Here is a 16,702-nt window from a genome sequence, read left to right as displayed (position 1 = left end):
ACTGAGTGTATGTTTCAAGTCACTTCGGCTGCAGAGTTTCCTTTTTTGTACTCATAAAGCATTATGTGCCTGAAATGCTCTTTGGATACTTCCATGTTAGAAAGGGTTTTAATCAAATTTTAATTCTATTATTCTGTAAAATAATATTTAATTAGTTTAAATGTACACAAATGCATAAAAATAATTTTTAATTCCATTAGACATTCAAAAATACTATTAAATTTCATTCAATTTCAAAAAAGGTAAAATTGGACAGAACTTATGGGATGATCTGTTATGTATGTATGTATGTATGTATGTATGTATGTATGTATATGTATGTATGCATGTATGTATATATATATATATATATATGTATGCATGTATGTATATATATATATATATATATATATATATATATATATATATACACACATACACACACATATGTATATACATATATATATATATATATATATATATATATATATATATATATATATATATATATATAGGCCAGCCAGCTCATCATCCCTTCACACTTACACACACACACTTACACACACGCACACACACACACACACAACACACACACACACATGCCCACACACACACACACATGCCCACACACACACACACACACACACACAAATGCATGGCAGCTGTCAACTCATAGACAAATATGACCATTGCTTACACATCTTATCCTAGCTGTTAAAGACAATGGCTGTTAGCAAAACCCATATTGTAATTTAAAGCTAAGTAGTCCAGAAACAAGCAAGACCTAGGTCTCTGGCTTTGCAATGAGGCAGATGCTATTTCGGAATTTCCTTCACCTTGAGAGATATCTAAATGAGAGCTTGGTGGGGGTCTCTCACCCTCAGCCATTCAATGGCTGTAGACTCTACTGAGTTCATCTGCCCTTTGATAAGTTTTGTTTTTCATTCTGTAGGATGCAAAACAAAAGCTGCTCTCTTAATCAGGCAGGCTCGGCAGAATTGCCAGTTTAGTTGCTTGTGGCCCGACCATGTGACAGGCAACTGGGATAACTCCGACATAAAACCTTCTTTTCGGGTTATGGCTACTGTTGCTTAGTGAGTGGGATTGACTCAGTGCACAGCCTTTCCTCACTTCAAAAAAAAATCTTCTTGCACAGGCACTGCACGATAACAACATGTTAAGCTTCGTGCAATGGCCATACTCGATAACGAGGGGGCAGCCATCATCATGTATGTATGTATGTACGTACGTACGTATGCATGCATGTATGTATGTATGCATGTATGTATATATGTATGTATGCATGTATGTGTGTATGTGTGTGTGTATTTGCGTGTATGTATGTATGTATGTGGAATAGTGTCAGTGACAAAATCATAAAAGTACAGAAAGTTATTTTGACATTTTACAATATACAATATTTCCGTAAAATAAAACAAAAGTGAATTTCACATTATATATGTGTTTTAAATGGTGATTTTAAATTCTTCCCTGACCAAAAAATGTTCCAGATGGGATATTTCTGGTGTTACTATTTTTTTTTATGATTGCAATGTTTAATGTGTCCTTTCATAATTTATTATATATGATTTGAGATAAATTTGACTACTAATTCTATTATGTTGGGCAGTCACAAAAATTCACACAAATAAAAAAACAACATGCATGCACACACGCACACATGCACACACACTTGTACCTAAGAGAATGAAGATGATAGTATTTCATTTATTAATCATGTATGACCATCTTGATAATTAGTGTAAATATTTATTTCTTTATTTCCATTATTTACATTTGACGGATATTTGTCCTCATCTTGTTTGTTGTTAACACGTTTCAGCTGATATACCCTCCAGCCTCCATCAGGTGTCTTGGGGAAATTCCGAACCTGGGTTCTTATTCCTAAGGTATTTTTCGATGTTATTATTATTATTGTTATTGTTATTATTATTATTATTATTATTATTATTATTATCATTGCCTGGTATCAGACTTGGAATCTTGGGGTTAGTAGCCCATGGTCAAATGGCGTAGTGGTTAAGAGCATAGGCTACTAACCCCAAGATTCCAAGTTCGATTCCAGGCAGTGACCTGAATGATCAAAAAATACCTAAGGAATGAGAACCCAAGTTCAAAATTTCCCCAAGACACCTGATGAAGGCTGGAGGGTATATCAGCCGAAACATTGTGAAAACAACAAACAAGATGAGGACAAATATCCGTCAAATGTAAATAATGTACATAATTTCTCATCTCTTAATTATAGAACTGTATTTATTTCTTTATTGCCCACAGGAGTCTAAACATAGAGGGGACAAACAAGGACAGACAAAGGGATTAAATCGATTACATCGACCCCAGTGCATAACTGGTACTTATTTAATCAACTCCGAAAGGATGAAAGGCAAAGTAGACCTCCGCAGAATTTGAACTCGGAATGTAATGGTAGACGAAATACCACTAAGCATTTCACCCAGCGTGCTAACAATTCAGCCATCTTGCTGCCTTTTGTGTAAATATTATAGCAACTATATATATATGGCTGTGTGGTAAAGAAGTTTGGTTCCCAACCACATGGTTTTGATTCCAGTCTCACTGCATGATATCTTGGACAGGTGCCTTCTACTAAAGGCCTATGTTAAGTGAAACCTTGTGAGTGAGCAAGTGTCTTCTATTATAGCCCTGGGCCAACTCTGTGTGTGTGTGTGTGTGTGTGTGTGTGTGTATACGCGTATGTGTCCCCTTGAAAAGATGATTGACCATAGAAAAATTTTACTTTGTTTTTAAACAGGTGAGAGTTGGTGAGAGGAGGAGCACCTAGCTATAGAAAAAAATGATTCAACAAATTCCATCTGATCCATGCAAGCATGGAAAAGTGGATATGTTGTGGAAGGATCCTGACCACCCCCAAATGACCAAAAGTGGACTGACACATTTCAATAAAATCAAGAAACTGTGTGAACTGTTGGCAGTTGACAGTGTTGATTGTTTTTATTTGGATTACTGTGTTAGTTTGATATTGTATCTACATTTGACATAGTATGAAGCATGTTCTGCATTCTGTGTGAACATATTGATTCGGCAAAACCTTATTCTAGATAACCATATCCAAATATTTATTGGATAATACTATTCTTCACCCTTGTGCACACTCCAAATTGTCAACATTATTGGCAACAAGAGATTAAAGCTCCTGAAAACATAACAGTATATTAAAACGATGCTGCTGCTTCTGATGATGATGATGATGATATTTATGAGATGGTCTTATTTCAATTTCCAACTACCAAATCCACTGCAAGGCTTTGGTTGTCCCAGGGCTATGGCAGAAATGCCCACCCAGTGTGTTGCGCAGTAGGACTGAACCCAAAATTATGTGATTGGGAAGTGAACTTCTTTGCCAGACAGCCATGTTTGTACCATTAGATAATGTATTCCTAGGTTCATCATGCTCCATGCTTGAACAAAGGACAATGTGATCACAGCTGGAATATCTTTCATCACCCCCCCCCCCCACATATATGCATATATATATATATAAATGATCAAAAGTGCACCAGCTTGCTGTGACCACAGACAGACACCCACCACTCTCACACACGTGTGTGTGTAAAGATAAATGCAAATACATATGTATATATATATGTTTTATATATGAATATATATATATACATACATACGTCATACTAATATATACTTTTGTTATTTACACCACCTGTCCTCGTCTGTTGTTATTTTTTGTATATTCTCCCATATATATATATATATATAAATTATATATATATATATAAATTATATATATATATATATATATAAATTATATATATATATATATATAAATTATATATATATATATAAATTATATATATATATATATAAATTATATATATATATATATATATATATATATATATATATATATATATATATAAATTATATATAAATTATATATAAATATATATAATGGGCCCCAACTATGCGAACCTGTTCGTTGGTTATGTTGAGGCCCAAATATTCTCCAGTTTCACTGGTCCTACTCCCGAACTATACGGTCGTTATATCGACGACTGTATCGGTGCCACCTCACTCTCCCTCAAACATCTTGACTCGTTCCTCTCTTTCGTTCAATCCTTCCATCCTGCCCTCCACTTCTCCTGTACTATCTCTGACACCTCTGTCCCCTTTCTCGACATTTCGGTCAGCATCCTTCACTCCACCCTTAGCACCTCCATCCACTACAAACACACAGACTCACACTCCTACCTCAACTTCTCCTCCTCCCACCCTAAACACACCAAACTTTCCATCCCCTATTCCCAATTCCTCCGTCTACGCAGACTTTGTAGTGACAGCCATGACTTTGAGACTCAGTCTCAACTCATGGCTCACCACTTTAGCCTGTGTGGATATCCACCCACCACCATCCACACCGCCCTTGGCAGAGAACGTTCTGTGGACCGTGCATCTGCTCTCTCCCCCCGAACCCACCCAGCCGTTTCCCGCCTCCCTTTTCCCCTCACCTACCATCCCACCACCCTACCCCTCCAACGCTCCATTCTCCGAGCTTTCCGGCGCCTCCACCTCCCACATCTTCCCTAATCGACCCCTCCCCTCCTTCAAACGAGCCCATAAACTACGAGACCTCTTGGTCCACAGCTTCTTCCCCAACCCAACCTCCCAACCTGGCTCGTTCCCTTGCTCCCGCCCACGCTGCCGCACTTGCCCTTACCTCTCCAACACCACCCTCCTCACCAGCACCCATCACCGACCCTATCGCATCACCGACTCCTTCACCTGCACTTCCACTAACATTATCTATTGTATCTCCTGCTCTCTCTGCCATTCTCTGTACATCGGACAAACGGGGCGCCGCCTGGCCGACCGATTCGCAGAACACCTCCGAGACATCAACGTTGGCAATGACACCCCGGTTTCACGCCATTTCCATTCTGCCGGTCACTCCTTGCAGCAACACCTGTCCGTGTTTGGATTGTCCATGCACAGGGGCCATCCGGACTCCTGTTTGCGCCGTGAACAGGGATTAATCTTCTCTCTTCGCTCCACATGGGCTCAACTCCCCTCCCCTCTTCATCTAACCCCCTCACATCACACCAGGCACACACTACAACTGACCAACTCCTTTCTCCTCTCCCCATTTTCACACATGCATACGTCAAGATCACCAGCATTCTATCTCTCACACACACAGCCCCTCGTTCTTCGATCACCGTTCTTTCTCCCCCTTTTGTTATCTCCCCCTTTTCTTAGCTCTCCTGTGTAAAATTTCTAACTTCCTGTCAGCCATAGCTATGATTGACCGTTGACCGAACACTATTCAATTTTTTTTCTCCGTGTTTTTCTCCTTGTCTCCGTATTCTTTCTGTTGAAGAGCATAGCTCGAAACGTCAAAGACTTTCCGTATTCCCGAGCGTCATACTAATACATCCTTTTGTTGTTTACACCACCTGTCCTCGTCTGTTGTTTCTTCGTACATTCTCCCATCAGGCTGATGACGAGCAAAGACTCAGAAACATGTCCCTGAATGCTGGCTAGGCTGGGTGGAGGAGCTTGTCTCCCCCTCGCAAACTTAAGGACACAGTAATTGTGTCAAGGCCGACAGGATGCGGTCCAGCTTCCTAGGGCTAAACGGCAGTAATGTATTCCTTTATTGGGATTGTCACATTAAGTTGACAATATACTACAACTTTATCACTCCACTACTGCTTAAATCTCTCTGAGAGATTTAGAAATATTATATTTCTAATTTTGCTGATCAGTGAATAAACTTCACTATGATTTATATAAGTTTGCGAAAGCGAAACAGGCTTCTCTATCCAGCTGGCAAGCTACTTCAGGCTGATGACGAGCAAAGACTCAGAAACATGTCCCTGAATGCTGGCTAGGCTGGGTGGAGGAGCTTGTCTCCCCCTCGCAAACTTAAGGACACAGTAATTGTGTCAAGGCCGACAGGATGCGGTCCAGCTTCCTAGGGCTAAACGGCAGTAGTGTATTCCCTTATTGGGATTGTCACATTAAGTTGACAATATACTACAACTATATATATATAAATATATATATATATATATATATACATATCTCTCTCTCTCTCTCTCTCCCTCTTTATATATATACACATATATATATAAAGAGGGAGAGAAAGAGAGAGAGAGAGAGAAAGTAGTGGTACAAGGCACTAATGTTTACTAGAAATAGCAGTTGATAAATTTACGATGCTATATATATATACATATCATCATCATCATCATTTAACGTCCGCTTTCCATGCTAGCATGGGTTGGATGATTTGACTGAGGACTGGTGAACCAGGTGGCTACACCAGGCTCCAATCTGATCTGGCAGAGTTTCTACAGCTGGATGCCCTTCCTAACGCCAACCACTCCGAGAGTGTAATGGGTGCTTATATATATATACAGGGTGTGAAGGGTATTTGAGGACAGTTTTTGTATGCAATAAAACAACTATATTTCAGCATAAATAGATATGTATTCGTATAAACATTTGTGCAATTAGTCTTGATAATGATTTTTTAAGCAAATTATTCTATGAAACTGCCTTCAGTTTCGATGACTGCTTCAATGCTGGACTGAAACCATTGGCATGCTGACACTTCATGGTCCTTATTCATTTCAGACATCACCTGGACAATGGTGGCCTTTCTTGAAGCTATGGTATTATGAGGATGATAATTAGTCTCCCTTTCAACAGTGCTCCACACATAGTAGCCCATGGGGTTCAAATCTGGCGAGTTTGGAGGCCACATATTGGGTGTAAAGATTGTCAGAGAACCATTCTTGGGTGACTAGGGCTTTGTGAGAATGTGCTGAGTTGTGTTGAAACACATATGACCTTCCATTGCATACTTCATCAATCCAGGGCTTGATAACAGTTTCCAGTACCTCAATGTATTCAGCAGTGTTAATTCTAAGACCCCGTGGCAAAAATGTGGGGTGGCATCACATGACCTTTGCTACTCACCACTCCTAAAACCATTGCAGTTGCTGGAAATTTTGAGTGCATCACTCTGGGTAATTCAGAAGGATCTGCACATGACCACTTGTCATTTCTTCTATTGATCCTGGTCAAAGTTTTTTACGTCAGAGAAAAACTAAAGCATGCCTAGTTTATGAGGGTTTTTCACTTTGTTAAGTAACTTTTTTGAATGGATGAGACAGTTTGCCTGTGTCTTTGCAGACACGAATTGGCCTTTCCTCATTACATAGGACTTGTATCGAATGTCACAATGTTCCACGAGGTACTACTCTGACACCTGAAGTTCTTTAGCAATGGACCTCATTAGGGCGGTGAGCTGGCAGAATCGTTAGCACACCGGGCGAAATGCTTAGCGGTATTTTGTCTGCAGTTACGTTCTGACTTCAAACTCCGCCGAGGTCGACTTTGCCTTTCATCCTTTCGGGGTCGATTAAATAAGTACCAGTTATGCACTGGGGTCGGTGTAATCGACTTAAACCCTTTGTTTGTCCCCTCTATGTTTAGCCCCCTATGGGCAATAAAAAAATAAATGGACCTCATTGATCTTCTGGAGTTTTCATTGATCATTGATAATGTTTTGAACATGTGGTATAAATTCCAGTGTCCTTTTAGTGTTTGAACACTGTGAATGTTTTTGACTCTTTGAAACATTTCCATCACATGCCTCCAATTCCAACTGAACTTTGTGTACAAATGATTTTGTAGCATTTAGAAAGTTGCTCATTTCTAAATCACTGTGGTTTGTATGTATAGCAACTATGACTGCATGTCTTTTCATTTCTTAAATTCTTAAAATCAAAATAATTTCCTGTGAATCATTTGATGCATCTCCTGGACAAGAATTTCCAAATTGCTGTTCATCACCTGGCATGTTTGTTACTATTTTTAGTAAAGAGAAAACTGGAAGTTTAAACCTGAAGCCCTTTCGAGAAGGTTAACATTGCAAGTGAAGTGAAATGATACCAAATGTTTTCAGAAGGCTCTGAAACATAACCAGCTGACTTAATTCTGAGAGCTCTAACATCCATTCTTCATCGTCATTTAACATCCACTTTCCAAAGGCTGGATGGTTTTGATTGAGAAATGGTAAGTTGGGAGACTGCACTAGGCTCCAATCTGATTTGGCAAGGTTTCTACAGCTGGATGCTCTTCCTAACACCAACCACTCTGAGAGTGTAGTGGGTGCTTTTACGGCACAGGAATTGGCCACACTTAAATGGTGCTTTTTACATGCCACTGGCACAGGTGCCAGTCAGGTGGCACTGGCTACGTTCGAATGGTGTATTTTACGTGCCACTGGCACAGATGTCAGTCAGGCGGCACTGGCATTGGCCATGCTCAGATGGTGCTTTTTATGTGTCACCGGCATGGCATGTTCACAAAAGCTAAAACAATAAAAGTAAACACTAAAACAAAACTACAAATTTATATAAAATTTATTTTGAGTAATAAATGCTTTTTTCATTCATCGTTTTCATTTTCTTCAGAAGCAAGACTTCCAAAAACTTCAGCAGGAACAGCTTGTTGTTGAAGATTCACTTCTGCAAAAAATTAATGAAAAGAAGACAAATGAAACAAACATAATTTTGGAGTTTTTGAATATAAAAGTTTGACTTTGTATCCAAATAAATTATGGCCTGACAGTTTACAGTCTTTTTCTGTATTGAAAAAATACAACACAAAAATAACTAAGAATTTTTAAATAGTAGTACATCATATTAAATCCCAGTAAGTATTTCATTTATTCCACATGAAAGACTTATATTCCAAACAATATTTCTTTGTTTATGGGATACAAAAAAATAATTAAAAAAACCATAGTATTACATTAATTATACAGCAACAACAGGTTGTGTCCACAACAACAGGACTATAAAATTAATTCATAGATGCATTTACATATTATATGTATGCATATGTTTGTGTATGTGTGTATACACACACACACATATATACAAAATTATGATCAAGTATAAACAAAAATGCTGTTCCTTGAAAATAATTTGATCATCCCAGACTCCATTTAGATTCAGACCTGTTAATTGTCAATGAAGTCAGTAACTTCTCCAAGTTTATTTAACTTAACCCTTTAGCATTCACATTATGCTCTGTCAATTGTAATGCTTATTTATTCACATTGCTTTGAATTAATCATGCATTATCTTGTAGCTTCAAGATTTTGAAGACATGATAGTTTATTTTTTGGAACGACACAGTAGGGTAAATGTGAGTGGTAGGACTGGGCCAATTTGAATGCTAAAGGGTTAATATATTAAATTGATGCCACTGAACAACATACAAATTAAATTAGAAAATTATGGTGACATTTCATGGTCTGTATATGAAAATAGAATCAATATAGATTTGTTTAATAAAACTAGGAAATGAAAAATTAGCTACTGAACCTTCAATTTCTTCATCTTCATCAGTATCAAAGTCATCATCAATATTAATTTCATCAGGATTCGTTGTCTTGGTATATTCTCCCAAATCTTCATCTGTAGTGTTGCTCCTGTTAATGTGAATAATTATTCTTTTACTGAGGATAAAAATACTTTCTTTGAGAACTTCACAGCCAAGTAATTAAACAGAAATAAGACTATAATACATATCTCCTCTTGCTAGTTGATAAAATGTTTAAAAATTGTATCACTGAAAAGACATTCAGTTGAAAAAGTTTTTGTTTAAGTATTGGAAGTTGTATCATAGATTCTGTTTATTCTATTTTAGGAAAAAAGATTTAAGGTATTTTTCGATGTAATTATCTGTGGTGGCGGCGACGTCTTCATCGTTGTGCAGCCATGGCTGCATCGGCATGACTTGTGGGGAAGAAGAGGCTCCCCACCATGCCGCTCACGACCATGCAGCCCCTGCTCACTACCCCTATCCTGTTTATTCTATTTTAGGAAAAAAAATTTGAAGTTTTCCAACTTATCATTTTTCACTTATTGTAAAAACCCATGTAATTTGCGCACCTGTGTAATTTACGCAGGTGATTTTCAGGATAAAAATTGTTAAAAAAAGCTTCTACTTGTGTAAAATTTGCACCCAAAAGTTTTCAGAATTGCCGACATAGCCAGGGAAAAAAGTTTTTAATTTAGTTGTATTTAGCATAATTTCACTTACTTATGATTAAATTTTATTAAATTTTCCTTAAATAAAAATAATCTGTTAGACGTATCACATTGAAAGCTATTAAATTATGAAGTGTTTGTGTTGCTTATAATAAACTTTGACCGATGAAACTGATTATGTGAACAGAATTCTGATTCCTTATTTACATTTAATGGATATTTGTCCTCATTTTGTTTGTTGTTAACACATATCAGCTGATATACCCTCCAGCCTTCATCAGGTGTCTTGGGGAAATTTTGAACCTGGGTTCTCATTCCTAAGGTATTTTTCGATGTTATTATTATTATTCAGGTCACTGCCTGGAATCAAACTTGGAATTTCATTGTGTCGTAATGGGGAGAAAACGAGCAAATAGCTTCCTGGTGGAAACGTAAGCTAGACTCCCTAAACGGAGAAAAACTGATCTAGTTAAGGAAATTGCTGGACTCCAAGCAATGTAAAATATGGCCCAAACCTATTCTGACATTAAATGAGTCAACTTCCGGTATGAATGTTTGCATTTGTACGGTATTTTTCAACAAAGAAAATTTCTTAAAAAATTCTGGAAACGATCTACTCATGTAATTTATGCACCCACTAAAGTTTATTTTTGTTTTTGCGAAAAAAGTGCATAAATTACATGGGTGTTTACGGTAATTTCCATTGTGTCCTCTTATATCAAGATTAATTACATTTACTTTCATGAAATTACACTATACAAGATTAAAATAATATACTATATCTGCAAAACACAAGACAGAGAACAAAACAGCCAAATATAGAATGACAAAGCTTACCTCACAAACAAGATTCCTTTGTCTGGTTTGATCTGGTCTGAGACAGCCTCTTCAGCGAGTTGACGGGCCTTCTCTTCAAGTTTCTTCATTTCATTTACTTCTTCATTGATAAATTATTATAAACAAAATATAAAATATACAAAGTCATGATGTAAGAAATAATGCTATAAATGTAATTAATAGTTTGGGATTATATTTGTTTTAATTTTATATTCCTTTAATTTTACCTGCATGGGTGGAATGGTTTATTTGTTGGAACAATAGTTTCTGTAGCTGGATACCTATCCTCTCAGCTGTCAAATAGGAGTGGAGCTTTTTTTCTTTTTGATCATAGATAAACTGAACAAAGCAAAATTGTTATTTTACTCCAGGTCAACCTTGAAAAAGCAGATCTATGATCAAAGATGATCCAACTGTGACCATCTCATTTGTTTTTCTGTCTTTTTATCAGGTATAATAAGCCTAGGACTGCATTAGCCAATGAGTCTTGCCTGTTTTTTAAGATGGGCAGAATCTGAAGGAGATTTGGTTACTAATTCTAGCAAGTTAAATGACTTTTTAGAAAGTTCCTTGCTGGCTGAAGCAAACACATAGAAGACTATTTGGCAAAGAAGCTAGCAGAATTATACCTTGGTTACAAGTTTAACACAATGTCTTTTGAAGATCTGAACTGATGACTTTGGTGTCAATATTCCAGATCTTTAAACAACAACAACCCATTGTTTTACATTTGCTTTCCAAGCTTGCATGAGTTAGATGGATTGTCATGATCTGAGTTCTTATTTGGAGTCGCTGTCTCCCTAGACAAATCATATATTTTATTTTGGCATGGTTTCTATAATACTACAATGTTAATGCGATGCATTTTATTGTTGCATCAATACAAGAGAGGTTGCCGTACCCTTAAAAACACAGGAATAAAAGATCCCCCTATACAATCATTGTGCCAATTGAAATAATAACAAAAAAAATATTTTGTGATATGAGTAACCATCAATAGTTGCAGTTTATTTCCTTTGTGGAGAAGAAACAAGTCATATTTTTAAGCTACACATGTTAATTTCTATCTTATTAACAAACTAGACAACAACTTAAAATGCAGAGCAAAAATTAAAGTGTGTACTTTACATTTTAATTTTTGTTACGTGCTGAATATTTCGTCACATTATATATTTCATACTTTTATCAATATAATGTATTATTAATTTTATTAAAACATTGGAAATGTATGCAATGAAATATTAAGAACCTACTGTACAGGTGAATGTAATTTCTATGGGAACTGATTACTTTGAGTGTTTTACTCATGGAATCAAACCAAAGAACATAGTATTAGAATGAAAATGAAGGTATGTGATGAAACTGTCTGTGGAGTGTGTATGAAGCTAGAAAGTAAATAAAGAAAATTTGAGATCATAGGTTCCAATTTTTACTTAGCTTAAATAAGATATTTTGTAACTTCTTGTTAAATAAGCTTACAAATATGTTAATTGTTAAGAAAGGAAAAAGATAAGATGACAAAATTTACCAGTGTTTGGTTCATCTCCTTTTGTATTTGTCGCAGCTAGCATTTGAGCAGACATGAAATTAACCTAAAAGTAAAAATAGAAAATATTAAAGTTTTTCATATTTCATATGATTTCAAAGTCACAAATTTATAAAAATGGGATTTAGTTGATTGAATTGACTCAAATACATATTTTGCTGGAACGTATTTTACTGATTACAAAAATGTGAAGAACATTTGAATTCAGAACATAGATAAAAGTAAATCCTTGGATACTGTTTCTGCTAATCCACTACCTGTCATTTTATATAAATTATGCAAAAAAAAAACAAAAAAACATCATCATGTAATGTCCATTTTCTATACTGACATGGAATGGATAGTCTGACAGGATTGGAGAAGTGGCAGGACTACAGCAAGCTCCAATATAAGTTTGGTTTCTATGACTGAATGTCTTTCCTAATGCCATATATGGAAAGTTTATGATTAACGCTTACAAATTTATTTGTTGAATGCCTGATTTCACCTTCATCGTACTCACTTATGTTTAACAGAATTAAGATTACATGTGCAGTCAGTCTTTTTCTTTTAGATTTTTACCCTCTTTCTAGAAAGATTCTGGCTTCAGTATCCTGGGACAAAGATGGAGTACTCATCATAAAATACCTGCCAAAGGCTTGCACCATCAATGCAGAATGCTACATGTTCCTGTTGGATGAACTGTGTGAAGCTTTGAAGCAGAAATGCTGTGGGAAGCTGAGCTGTGGTGTTCTGTTTTAGTGCCAGCACACGAAACTCCATAGAAAATATGCAGTTTTGGCTTTGAATTTGTTGACCACCCACTTTACTCGCCTGACTTGGTCCCCTCCGACTATCACCTCTTTCCACAACTGAAGAAATATCTCAATGGAATGAAATTTCACTCCGATTTGGAAGTGATCGTTGCTACAGAGGCCTGGTTGGAGGCCCGACCTTCCAAGTTCTTTTTACAGGACTTAGAAAAACTGAAGGACTGCTGCAGTAGGTGTGTGAATCTGAGAGGGGAATATGTTGAATAAAACCATAATTAACTGATCCTCCTGTATTTTCTTTTAACCAAAGCCAGGAACTTTTCAGCAACTCCTTGTATATAGTATGTCGTCGTCGTCGTTTAACGTCCGCTTTCCATGCTAGCATGGGTTGGACGATTTGACTGAGGACTGGTGAAACCAGATGGCTACACCAGGCTCCAATCTGATTTGGCAGAGTTTCTACAGCTGGATGCCCTTCCTAACGCCAACCACTCAGAGAGTGTAGTGGGTGCTTTTACGTGTCACCCGCACGAAGGCCAGTCAGGCGGTACTGGCAACGGCCACGCTCAAAATAGTGCATTTCATGTGCCACCCACACAAAAAAAAAAAAAAAAAAAAAAAATTGTGTGTTGCCCGCACATGAGCCAGTCCAGGGGCACTGGCAACGATCTCACTCGAAAGATTTCATGTGTCGCCCGCACATGAGCCAGTCTAGGGGCACCGGCAACGATCTCGCTCGAAAGATTTCATGTGTCACCCGCACATGAGCCAGTCCAGGGGAACCAGCAACGATCTCGCTCGAAAATCCTACAACGGCCCCGCACAAGAGCCAGTCCAGGGGCACTGGCAACGGTCTCGCTCGAAAAATTTTTTGTGTCACCCGCACAAGAGCCAGTCCAGGGGCACTGGCAATGATCTCACTCGAAAGATCTCATGTGTCGCCCGAACATGAGCCAGTCCAGGGGAACCAGCAACGATCTCGCTCGAAAATCCTACAACGGCCCCGCACAAGAGCCAGTCCAGTGGCACTGGCAACGGTCTCGCTCGAAAAATTTCTTGTGTCACCCGCACAATGTTTAATAAATATACATTTTAGTCTTGCTATGAAATGAAGCCTTATAGATAAACAACAGTGCATCAAGCAGCTTGGACTAAGGACTGAATCAACTAGCATCTTTTTTAAGACTCAAATGTCTCTTTAAAACAGCTGAAAGAAAGTAGCCTATTACAACTTCATTCATATAATAGAACAAGGTGACCAGTCAGGGATTAATAACTGTGCATATTAGTATAGCAAAGGCTATGAATAAATATATGGAGTCAAATCCATATGTTTCATAAACATATTTACTCTGGCTGTGAAATACAAAAACATCAGAAATAAACAACTACTCAAGTTTTCTAACTCTTTTATTTATGCCAGCATTTAAACCACCAATTTACAGCCTATTGTTTATTTATCAGTTATTTAGATTTTAGAAATTAATTTTATTAATTAATAATGTGCTGGCCATAAGTGGGAGTGACTAGGTAAAAATAAAATCTGGTGTTAATATTTGGATATTTGGATCGTATGGATTTGCTAAACTGTATTAATTTATTGTGAGATAAGTAAATACCATAGTTCTAAATTTTCTTTAAAAATCATTAGGCTTTTCAAAAGATTCATGAAGAAATCATTACAGGTTTTCAGATGCCACAAAGCTTTAAAGAATTCTTTTAGTATTTCAAACTTAACAAAAGCTGATGCTAAGAAAACGAGACAAATTAAAATGAAATATAATGAAAAAGAAAAGAAAAAAAAGGGTTTACAGAAAATTGAACAACAATAAAAAAAATGAAATCAAGTGTGAAATAAAATCTTCAATTTGACCTACCTGTGTGTTATAAGTTGCTTGTACACTTCTCTTGATTCGTAACATTTCACGTACAGTGTCTTCATTGCCATGCTTAATCTCAAACTCTTTCCAGGTTTTCCAGAAGTCTGGCGTAATCTGTTTAATAGAATAAAAGTTAACTGTGATTATACATCTTTATTCATATATTTAGTTAAGATACCAAAATTAATTTTTCGTGAAAATATATGTTGCATTAAAAGTACTCCAAAACTTTCAGGTTTAATCATGTAAAACACCATCATTGCCATTCTGATGTCTATCTTGGTCTAGAAAAGACTGATGAGTTTGAAGCAACTTTCTATATGTTTTGATTTTGATTCATTTTATCTGTGAGATGAGAATTACAACACAAGCATTCTCATGACTTGTGTAAAAACTTTTTTCTGCAAACTGTGTTTTTGGATTAGGAAATTGGAAATATTTGGATTGTGATGATCCTTTCTGTTATAGGTAGAAGACCTGAAATTTTTGAGGAAGGTAATTAGTTAATTACATCAATCTCAGTGCTCAAGTGGGGCTTATTTTATTGTCTCTGAAAGGATCAAAGGCAAAGTCAAGCTTGGTGACATTTGAACTCAAAACACAAAGATGGACAAAATGCTAATGATTCTGCCAGCTTGTAGCCTTAATAACAAATAATAATAAGATCTTAAGAAGGGTTTTGAGCAAAAACTATCAACTGCACAATTCCAAGATGAAATTTTTTTTTTATAAAATTTAATAAAAAGCTGAAAGAGTAGGTTAATAGATTATTTTTCTGATTTTAATATATTTGATTTTAGACTCTCATGAAGAGAACTCATAAGACAGCTGCTTCATCATACTTCTTTTGAGCAAATGTCTCTCTTTTCCAGTCTCTCATGCACAAAAATTAAATATATTTAAACATAACTAAAATTTATGTTAAATAACTAAAATAACTAGCCACCTACACTTTTCTCTGCAAAATAGGAGTAGTTTATCCTGTTCAGGCTATATTATTAGCATTATTCTGCGATTGAGAATTTAAAATCACTTCTTTAACTTTCTAAGACATCTCAACGCTTCTAAAAGCAAACTTCGTTCATTTATTTACGTTTGTCGTAATTTGAATTTAACATATGAAAGCGTCTCATAAAGCGAGATTTATATATCTTAAATTTGCAGAGGAATTTGTAGTGGGTAGTTTAGCTTAATCGGTCAAAGCATCGTGACGCGTAATCACGGGGATGTGAGTTCGTGTCCACAGCTAGCCACCTACACTTTTCTCTGCAAAATAGGGGTAGTTTATCCTGTTCAGGCTATATTAGCATTATTCTGCGATTGAGAATTTAAAATCACTTCTTTAACTTTCTAAGACATCTCAACGATTCTAAAAGCAAACTTCGTTTGTTTATTTACGTTTGTTGTAATTTGAATTTATAACTAAAATTGTTTTCAAACTCAAAATCCTAAATACTCAATCATCATCATTTAACATCCATTGTCCATGCTTAATAATTCTCTCAATTCATTTTCTATTTTTAATTCATTCTAATCCTAAAATTTCTTATTTCATATTTATTATTGAATCTCAGAAGAGAACTGCCGCAAATAGTATAAAATGCAAAATAAAAGTAAATT

The 16,702-nt window shown here is 36.3% G+C and overlaps 1 protein-coding gene across 1 annotated transcript in view; it reads right to left on the bottom strand.

The window, feature by feature from the left end:
- Window positions 1–8,411: 8,411 nt before the first annotated feature.
- Window positions 8,412–16,702, bottom strand: part of LOC106870639 (pre-mRNA-splicing factor SYF1) — a 32,847-nt gene continuing 24,556 nt past the window's right edge. The window contains exons 20-24 of the mRNA XM_014916783.3: window positions 15,080–15,196; window positions 12,433–12,496; window positions 10,905–11,004; window positions 9,399–9,505; window positions 8,412–8,534 (exon numbers count right to left, since the gene is read on the bottom strand). Of these exons, the coding sequence (XP_014772269.1) occupies window positions 8,455–8,534; window positions 9,399–9,505; window positions 10,905–11,004; window positions 12,433–12,496; window positions 15,080–15,196 (468 nt within the window). The 3' untranslated portion in view covers window positions 8,412–8,454. The remainder of the gene's footprint in view (window positions 8,535–9,398; window positions 9,506–10,904; window positions 11,005–12,432; window positions 12,497–15,079; window positions 15,197–16,702) is intronic.

This window comes from Octopus bimaculoides, chromosome 1, assembly GCF_046866305.1.
Source record: "Octopus bimaculoides isolate indiv1 chromosome 1, ASM4686630v1, whole genome shotgun sequence".
In the NCBI taxonomy this organism is placed as follows: domain Eukaryota; kingdom Metazoa; phylum Mollusca; class Cephalopoda; order Octopoda; family Octopodidae; genus Octopus; species Octopus bimaculoides.
The sequence above is the reverse complement of the archived record's forward strand: the minus strand, read 5'-3'. Positions and strand labels throughout refer to the sequence as shown.